This window comes from Aspergillus costaricaensis (genome assembly GCF_003184835.1).
Source record: "Aspergillus costaricaensis CBS 115574 unplaced genomic scaffold BO79scaffold_12, whole genome shotgun sequence".
NCBI classification, from domain to species: Eukaryota; Fungi; Ascomycota; class Eurotiomycetes; order Eurotiales; family Aspergillaceae; genus Aspergillus; species Aspergillus costaricensis.
The window spans coordinates 797,172-807,311 of NW_020291812.1; the positions used below are offsets into that span (position 1 = coordinate 797,172).

General features: G+C 45.0%; 1 protein-coding gene across 1 annotated transcript; it reads right to left on the reverse strand.

Annotated features, from left to right (window-relative positions):
- Nucleotides 1–8,602: 8,602 nt before the first annotated feature.
- Nucleotides 8,603–10,063, reverse strand: BO79DRAFT_286948 (sedoheptulose-7-phosphate:D-glyceraldehyde-3-phosphate transaldolase TAL1). Its single transcript, XM_025688526.1, has 4 exons — nt 9,849–10,063; nt 9,455–9,769; nt 9,018–9,401; nt 8,603–8,966 (listed from the first exon to the last, which is right to left on the reverse strand). The coding sequence occupies exons 1-4, from the start codon at nt 9,885–9,887 to the stop codon at nt 8,730–8,732; spliced, it is 975 nt and encodes a 324-aa protein (XP_025540841.1). The 5' UTR covers nt 9,888–10,063; the 3' UTR covers nt 8,603–8,729.
- Nucleotides 10,064–10,140: the final 77 nt, after the last annotated feature.

A 10,140-nucleotide genomic window follows, 5' to 3' on the forward strand; every position in this document is an offset into this window, starting at 1 on the left:
CAAGGAAGTATCGCTGATTTGTCTCGTTGCAAGGCAATCTCAGCTATATCTTCTGCCTGAACCTTCTCGACTCATGACTAGCCCTAACAAGAGTTCATGTGAACATGCTTGGAGCGAGCAATTCTGCACGTCGTCGGTTCTCGCACGGGTACCGGATACTTTGATCGCGACCATTAGACCATCGAGGACCTACTTCAACGTATACGTCGATCGAACAAAACGCAGAGCTTCGTGAAAGACAATGCACTTCACACCTTATTGAAAGCTACACCATTCTCGACTATCCTGAATAACCTAATAATGAGATGAATTGGTCCATGCTTGCTCGCTAAACCCCACACGTTGAGGAAGATCAGGTATTTAATCCTCCAAACGAACAATTGCTCCATCGATCGAGTAGCCTGACGTTCAGGAAATATCAAAGGCATTTCTGACTTTCGACTTTCGACTTTCATGGGAAGTTTAACATTCTCGATAACACTCAACAAATGATCTCAACCTGATGAGTGGGATGATCCACGCTTACCTTTGAGACCTCAGACCTGCAGATCGGCCAGTCTCAGCTCACATTCTTCGGTCGGCCTTGTTGATACTATCTCAGAGAGCTTGTGATTGCTCAGTTTTTAATATTATGACAACAAGACAAGGAACACTTAACAGACATCCCGTCTCTGTTGACAGTGATGTCGTCTGCGACTGAGCGGGCGGAAAGCTCACAAGCAAGCACAGGCGTGTACACAGGTGATTGTGCCTCGAGTACAGGGCAAACTGATCGAGGTAATTCAGAAGGAGAGAAGTCAAAGACTAGACTACCGAATACTTCGGATGACCAACGCCCAATCGATCGCATAGCCCATTCTTCGACGAGTGTATACTGCGCTTCTTACTTAAATGGAAACCACATCGTTACCAACCACTATCCTCAACAAACAGAACTTGATGGGTGAAATGGCCCCTCGCTTACTATTGAACTAATAACATCGAGCATAATCATCCTTATATGGGGCTTCCAGCACCTGGAAGGATCAATCGTTCACGGGAGATCGCACCGCGCTCAACTTTTCTACATAAGATCGATCTTGGTGCTTACCATCGAAACCTCGAGCCATCGGGAACTATACATTTGATCGGTTTCGATGATAGGACGAACGATGAATGTTTCACTTGCTCGATCGATGAGACAACCTTCTTCTCTCTGTTTTGATGTTCTCAGCGACACAAACAAAATAAGTGGCCTATTGAAAAGCTATCTCCTGATAGTAAGAAAGTCCAAGTACACGGTCATTCTTCAAAAACATGCATGACGGCACTATGATCGTCATGCAGGTTGCATATGCAGAGCCGTTGAAAGTGCGTATGCAAGAGAAGATCCTCTTAACTACATTGCTACCCATATGATCTATATCTGCTTGCTTATCTGTCGACGGACCGATTGCAATCGCAATAATACTTGCGGCACTTAACCTCGCAGAGCGTCTGAAGCAGTCCATGGCTCCTTTACTTATTGCTAAGAATGAGAGAAAGGTCGAGCTCACTTAGTGTTATGTGGACGCTTATCCTGATAATAGTCATATCATTATACATGGCACTTACCAGAGAATCAGACGAGGAAACTGGTCGTCCTTATTATTACTGTTGCTTACGAACAGTCAAGGCAAGGAGAAAACCACGGCGCATTATCGCCTAGAATAAAGCTCGGGGCAACGGGTGTTTGTTCTTACTACTGCTGCTGCTTCTCACCACCAGCGAAGGAAGAAGAGTTGGTTTTGTTTTCTATCTTCCAAGAAGGCTTACTCAACAACAAAAACCGGGTCGCGAGTGTCACTCTTCTCTTACGACCTCAATACCTCGTTCCCGTCCATGGTCCGGGATGCTGATAATCATGAAAGTCACATTTGTTATCTGGGATGATGTTCAGAGCCATTGATGGTTGGCCTTGCCATTACTGCTGCGTCTTACTAACAGCAATAGACAGGAGAGGGCTAAACTCGCTTAAAGTCTCAACCAACTAAAACAATTGAGCGTCCACTGTTGTATCGTCTACTGTGGTCTCGATACCTCTTATATCAATAATTTGGTACTTGGAACACCATGGCCCCTGCCAACATTCTTCGAAGCTTCCCAGAGGATCAGGCGAGCGAGCAAAAAGGCACTGGACTGCTATATGAGTTATCACTTGTATAATCACATTAATATCCGTGACGGACTTCCCACTGAAGCGGTTGTCCCTATTATTATTGCTGCTGCTTACTGGCAGTTCAGGAAAAAAGATGGATGGTGTTTGTTTTCTATCATGCGAAAGACCCAATCAACTAAAAGATTGGGTCGCGACTATCGCTCTAGCCTTTGATCAGTCTGGTATATGGGTTATCAATATGATAATCACATTTTTATCTCTTGACAGACTTCCCAGCAGCAAATGCTTGTTATTGCATGTCCAGCTTGCTTAGAGCGCGGCCATATTCGATCTGCCACAATCATGGGTCGCGGATTTATCCTCAGCATTGCCTCGTTCTTATTACTCTATTCAGTGTTCGAACGTGTGATGTTGTGTTGATAATAATCATCCGGATAGTGTCAGTGACGAGTTGGGATCAACCGATGGTTGTTCTTTTTATTATTGCTTCTTAACAGCAAAGAGGAGATAGTCGACTCAACGACAATCTCGCCCATGACTATTAGTCCACGAGAACATTAACCGGCGGAACTTACACCTAATATCCTATATTGGAGCTCGGAAAACGGGCACACCTGTTGCTCATCGCGCCATTATCTTCCAAGACTTCGTGGCCATTATTTTAACGGAGATCTCTGATAACCTTCTTCTCTCAGACTTGAGGAGATATACCTAGTCCATATACTGGGGCTCGGAAAATGGGCACATATCCTACTCATCGCGCCATTATCCGCAATACCGTGGCCAAAATCATCACAACATGACTCTTCGATAACTCCTCCTTTCGAACCTGGGAATATATATCCTGACCTGTATTTATGAGGGGGCGAAAACTCGCTTTATTGAAGTCCACCCAGAGATTACCTACAGAGTTGCTCGTGGTATCGAATGTGACTATCTTTATGAGGACTCTTTCGCTGCCTTTATGGGAGAGGAAGCTTTGCTACATCTAGCCAATGCGGGCAAAGCACCCAGACTCTAATAGCCAAAGATAACATTCCACAGCCGACTTCAAGAGCTTTCAAATCATAAAGATCATCAACAAATAGAGTATACAAGCCAATGCTTCGAGGACCACATTCTTGAAGGTGTCATATAATTGACAGACTCAGAAATGCATTGCCTCTTGCAACTGCTAACTACAATGGATAACTATCCCCCTTCACATTATAAATTGTGCCGAGCATTATCCATTGATGTCAGTCTTGATCTCCTCGCTGAAGCTATACGTACGAGGGCACATCATGGCCACTTCGAATTATATTAGAACTCAGAAAAATGGCACATATTTTGCTCATCGCGACGTTATCTGCCACTGCCAGGGCCGAAACGACAATGGCTAGGATAACCTTTTCGTTACTGCTTCTTAACAGCAAAACCGGAAAGCAAGAAGCTCACCACGACATTATCATAACTGATACTACAAAGAGAGAATAATCAGACAGACTTGCTACTGGTAACCAAAAGAAACAAATCGATAGCATGTATACATGATCGATTCATTACGATCATTCCGTCATGATCGCAAGGGCTATTTCCCGCCCACTAATGGCATGTTTAATATCTGGGCATTGACGAAATAGCAAAGTTGTGGCCATGGCATGAGTTGAGAAGAACAAATGATTTTTCTTCTTCTTTTTTTTTTTTTCGGCTTCTTAATAACTCAAAGAGGAAGGAAGAAATCTACGGCCGACTCGCTCATTACTACTACACGTGATGATTCAGTCGACCGAAGAGATACAGTTGGATCAACATTACCAGTCCATCATCAAGCTCAACATTTACTTCCCGTTAAATGGTCTGGTTAATGGCACTATGTGGACGCTAAAGACACTCGTTAAGTATCAGCGCCATGATTTGGATCAATCGATCGTTGTCCGTCTTCTTATAACCAGTATTAGTTCGCAACAGCAGAGCAAGAATTACCCGACGAGTGATCTTGAGGATCTTCTGGTGAAGCCAGACACTAGATATTCTGCTAGTACTGCCATCCCGTCATGCTTCTAGCATCTACCCCCATGAGTCAATGGTCTTTATAAATACTATCCACTGAGATAACGACGATGTCGCCAAGTATCCGGCAGAAACAATACCAAGGAACAACTGACGATTGTCTGCCTTCTCATTTATATTACTGCTTCTTACAAGACAGCAAAAGAAAGGAAAGAATGGCACAAGAGATCTCTCATTACTACACTTACGATTCCATAGACACCTCCTTTGCCAAGGGCGACAAGAGCTGGGGTCAGCCGATGGTTGTCCTTAATATTATTATTACTACTGATCCCTACCAGAAGGAAAAGAGAAAAGAAGGCGATGAATCGCTCATCTTCGAAACTACTACTACATGCGATCATTTGAACTCTAACATATCATGATCTTGATGCAAGATTTACTTGCCATTACAACAGGGATGGTCTAGCTAGTATCCCCTGAGATACTAACATTATCACAACTAACCTCAACGATCCAGCCAACAAGGTGTTGCGATCAACTAGTGACTGTTCTTATAATAATATTCAAAAAAGCAGTCGCTCTCACAACAACTGCTTCCCGGCAATAAAAACCGATGGCAGGAAATAACAAGCGATGATCCAATCTACAAAATAAATTATAATCGCGTCGCTATTACTATGTTATCATGCACTCTATGATCCCATCGTCTACTTCCTTTGCAATAGTAAGGGTAGTTAGTCAAGGATCCTATCAACAACACCTGATCATCGGGTCATGATCTCTGGAAGATGCGAAGGGTTATGTCGACCGTTTTATTCTGCAATCTTCTATGCCGCGATTATCCTCTTTATCATTATATTGTGACTTTATCTTTCCAATAGCGAGGGAAAGAGCACGAAAGCCAATCACAAGGCATGATGGGCTCGCTCATTACTACCTGCAACTTACTCCACACGATAATCCAATGAGCACCTTATTATCAAATTACTGTGGGTTGGATTACGTTCTGTCGCGTCTCGACTCCTTTCCAAGATATGCATTTGCAGATATCAACTTGTGAACTCTATTTACGCTGGCCACGCTCATGACTTGCGATTTTGCCCACTTACTACATCTGGGTACATATTAGCCAAAGGTCACGTTCTTGGCTGATGCTTAGGGTTGTGGTGGCCTTTACTACACCAACTATCCGACATTATTGAGTCTCTACTGCTGCTTCCTGACAGTAAAAGAAAGGGGACAAGAATTCACACATAAAGACGCAATGGACTTGAACATCAATACAGGATCCATTCGAGGAAACAGTCCACCAATCCACAATGCAACTCAATGAAGAACAATAATTTCTTTACCTGTTTCCTGACGATAGGAAGAGCTGAAATACGATATCATCCTCAATGACACCGACGAAACCAAAGAATTGTTTATCGCTCCTTTATCTTTCTGCTTCCCCTCCTCCTTCCTACCAGCAGAACAAGAGGAAGCATAATATAATATTCTCGCTCATCACTACTATATCAAATCCACGCGAGGATTCAATCTACGAACCCATACCATGATTGAATTAAGAATAGGGCTTACCCCTTCATTCTCTATTTATCTGCCTTTCTCTACCTCTTTCTTATCAATGGGCAGAGCTATGATAACTGCAGTACCATCTTCAGCGATACCGCCTGGACCAACGCATGTTCAATGCCTCATAATCTCTCTTCTATTGCTATTCCACCCTCCTATCAGCAAAAAGAAGAGAGACAGAGACACGATATACTCGCTTATTACTACTACTTACACCACGCGAGAACCCAATCGACAATATACTTATATGATTGGATCGCGAATGGGGCGTTCCCCTTTACTATCGGGCTCAACTATCCATCCATCAGCCATGTCTCACATATCTGCTGATGGTCAAAGTTATGCTGGCCTGTGATATTCCTTATAGGACTAGCTAGGTCCAGAGAATGGCCATCTTTCGTTTAATATTGCTCGATGAAAGCAACGAAAAGGAAAGAAAGAGGTCACATGGAGCTACTTGCTCATTAGCAGACTAGGTGGCTTACCTTGTTGGCCGGCGGATGCGGTCATGTATAATCATCTCTCTGACATTTCGCTTTGTGGTGGGGATGGAGAAGATGACGACGACCATTGTGCCTCGGGTTTTAACTTTATATCTTTGCCTTCTTTCTTCTATACTGAAAGCGAAGATGATATCTACAATGACATCTGGGATTTTATCTTTATCTCTCTGGTCCTTCCCATCGAAAATGATGAAGAAAATGACCACCATAGCGTCCGGAGTTTTATTCTTCATATCTGCTGGTCTTCCTTCAATCGTGGAAACAACTACGACGTTTGGAGGGTTGAATTCCTATCATTAACCTCTCTTGCCTTTCCTTTTCGGTACCAATGAAAGAGGCCCTTAAACACAACGACGTCTGGGTTTGTTTTCTGATATTTCTGGAAACCACTCCGATGAAGAAGATGATGATGACCGCCATGGTGCCTCGGGGACCCTTGAACCCTTATATCTTTCTCTTCGCTTTTCTATGGTGGAATCGAAGATGATATCTACAATGGCATCGGGAACTTACAGATATTATCTCTCTTGTCTCTCCCTCTCGTAAATGAGGATATAGAAGAGGATAAATCCCGATAAAGGTTTCGGAACCGCGATATAATAACCGATAGCAGTGACTACCAGCGTAGCGGGTCACTTGCGGGAAAAGAAAGGGGACTTGGCGAAGGAGTGTACATTCTCATCTATTTGACCTTCGTCCTAAATCAACTTGGACGGTTCACACTCTGATGTCTCCGACCTTCCTTCATCACGGAAAATGAAGGAGAAGAATAGGAGGAAGACATCTATGCCGGCGCCTGGTGTTTCATTCTCAATATCTCCCTGCCTTATTTTTACAATGGCGATGATGAAGGTGACTTCTTCGATGGCGTCTAGGGTCTTATAAATTTTAACATCTCTATGACATCCTCAAAGATGGGGATGAAGAAGACGATCTATACGAAGATATCGGGGGTCTTCTCTTGCATATCTTGGTCCTTTGATCCATGATGAGAACGGAAATGACTCCTCTGATGGGTGTGTGGGGATTTATTTTTGATATTTCTGGCTCTCCTCCATAAGGGAGAATGAAGAAGAGGAGGAAGTTATATCTGTCGACGCCTGGTGTTTCACATCTATATCTCTCAGCCTTATTTTTTCTAATGACGAAGATGACGGGTACTACCATATGGTAGTACCTGCGACATAGCCTTGATATCTCCGGTCTTCTCTTCGACAATAAGAATGAAGAAGACAGTTGCTACGAAGATACCTGGGGTTCGAATCATTATCTCTCCAGCCTTTGCTCGATGATAAGAACGGCAGTGACCCGTTTGAAGCTGTGTGGGGGTCCTGTCTTCTATATCCCTCGTCTTCCTTTTCTATAGTGACGACGAAGGTGATAACGATCACGATGGCGTCTGGGCTTTTAATATCGATATCTCCGGCCTTCGTCCAATTATAAGAACGGCAGTTACTGGTCTTTTTATCCCTGATGAAGAAGAAGAAGAAAGTGTCTTATCGATGGTGCCTGGGCCCTCTAATTATTAATCTCTGGCGCTTCCTCTGGTACCTATATCGAAGATGAAGACAAAAGATGATAACCCCACCGGCATCAGGTGCTATTTCATCATCCATATTCCTGGTCTCTCTTCTTCCAAGAACAAGGACAAAGAACAAGAAAGAGGGTGACGATGGCATCCCTAATAATAACATCATCTTCGACAATCGTTCCTTCCTCTTCCCATGATCTACAAGGAAGACGAAGATGATTACTATGCTCCCCTCTGGGAATTTTTCATATTTCTCTACCTCTTCTACCTTTTTCCATTGAACAGAGGGGCAGATAAAGACAATGACGATTTCGCGTCTGGTGCTTCACATTCTTACTATATATCTCTCTCTGGCCTGTTCTTCGACACCGAATCCTTTCACGAAATATACACAACGGTGTTCCGGAGATTTACTTAACTTACTTACCATCGACATCCTCCGATATCTCATTTTATTAAGAGGATGAAGATAGGGATGACTGGGCTTCTTGTGGCCCAAAGAAGGACTGGCCTTGGGCCCCTTATAATATATATCGAAGAGTAAAAAGGCGCTCTTGAGCTAGTACCTAGAAAACGATCAGTCATCGTCGCTACATACTAATCACTTTACTGGCACTATGCCTCTTCTCTCCCTCTGGTGCAGTTATGGGTCTCTTATGAAGAACGGCAGTAAGTCAGTCGATGGCATCAGGTGAAGGAGGCAGGCGCCGATCATGTGATACTACCGAAATCTGAAGTCATGGTTTCGATTGAATGATGTTGATGGTGGTGCGGCTTAAAGTGTCTTGAAACTTCGTACTCTATTGCTGCCGTTTACATTAGATTATAGTATTACTTATATTACAATGGCAATTGGTAAATGGCATATGATAATCATAATTCGTATCTACCCAAACGAATTTTTCAGGTCATCAATTTTACACATGGGAATAATAGTAAAAGAAAAAAGGTCATCACAAAAATGCACACATCAGATCAGTCTCCCAATCTATGCCTGGATCTTCTGCTTCAGGATGTCCTTGAGGGTGACGGCGTCAGCGGCGAACTTGGAGATACCCTCACGCAGCTTCTCGACGGCCATGGCCTCCTCGTTGAAGTCGAAGCGGAAGAGAGCCTCGTCGTTGATGTAGGTCTTCTTGGGGATGTCGAGGCCGGCGGCGTTGGCGGCGTCGAGCTTCTTGGGGACGGCAGCGGTGGAGTTGAAGAGGTCCTCGAGGAGGTTGGGCTAGATCATGTTAATTTATGTACCAGATATAGAGAAACATGGAAAACTTACGGAGATGGTCAGGTAGTCACAGCCAGCCAGCTCGGTGATCTCACCGGTGTTACGGAAAGAGGCACCCATGACAATGGTCTTGTAGCCGTGCTTCTTGTAGTAGTTGAAGATGCTCTGGACGGACTTGACACCGGGGTCCTCCTCGGCGGTGTAGTCACGCTTGTGAGCGGCCTTGTACCAGTCGAGGATACGGCCGACGAAGGGAGAGATGAGGTAGGCACCGGCCTCAGCGGCAGCGATGGCCTGGACGGTGGAGAACATGAGGGTCAGGTTGCAGTTGATGCCGTGCTGGGACTGGAGGACCTGAGCGGCCTTGATACCCTCCCAGGTGGAGGCGATCTTGATGAGGATGCGGTCGCGGGAGATGCCGTTCTCCTCGTAGAGCTGTAGTAATTCGTTAGCAACTCGCCTTTACAAGTAATACATTGATGACATACCTTGATGATGTGGAGGGCCTTGTCAATAGAGGCCTGGGTGTCGAAAGAGAAGCGGGCATCGACCTCAGTGGAGACCTTGCCGGGGATGATCTCGAGGATCTTCTTGCCGAACTCGACCAGCAGACGGTCGAGGGTGGCATCGACCTGCTCGTCGAGAGTCTTGCCCTCAGCCTTACCCTTGGCGACGGCGGCATCGATGAGGCTGGCGTACTCGGGCTTCTTGGAGGCGGCGAGGATCAGGGAGGGGTTGGTGGTGGCATCCTGAGGCTTGTACTTGCCAATGGTGGCGAAGTCACCGGAGTCGCAGACGACGACCTGAATTGATGAGAAGATAGATGATTAGCGATGTTGTGAAGATGACACGGCGATGTCGGCAAAGCAATGAATGACTTACAGTGCCGGTGGCCTTGAGCTGCTCGAGAGAAGAAGACATGGTGGAGGTTTGGAGGATAAAAGGATGAAAGGTGATCAAAGTAAGATGAGATGGGGGGGAGAGGGGTATATAGAGATTGGACAGATAGTATGAAGAAGGAAGGAAGAGAAGAGGAAGAAGAAGGTAAGAAGCGGAAGAAACGGAGAGTGAAATAAGAAGGGGAACGAGAACGTGGCGACGAAGCCGGAGCAACCAAGCAGAGCAGAGAGCAGCAGCAGCAACGAGAGGCCCGTCAGAGTGAGGAGGGGTTGCT

Coding starts and splice junctions, on each gene's coding strand:
- BO79DRAFT_286948 (XM_025688526.1), bottom strand. CDS start 9,887: ATGTCTTCTTCTCTCGAGCAGCTCAAGGCCACCGGCACT. Junction 9,402..9,454: donor AGGCCCTCCACATCATCAAG/GTATGTCATCAA, acceptor GAATTACTACAG/CTCTACGAGGAGAACGGCAT. Junction 8,967..9,017: donor GTGACTACCTGACCATCTCC/GTAAGTTTTCCA, acceptor AACATGATCTAG/CCCAACCTCCTCGAGGACCT.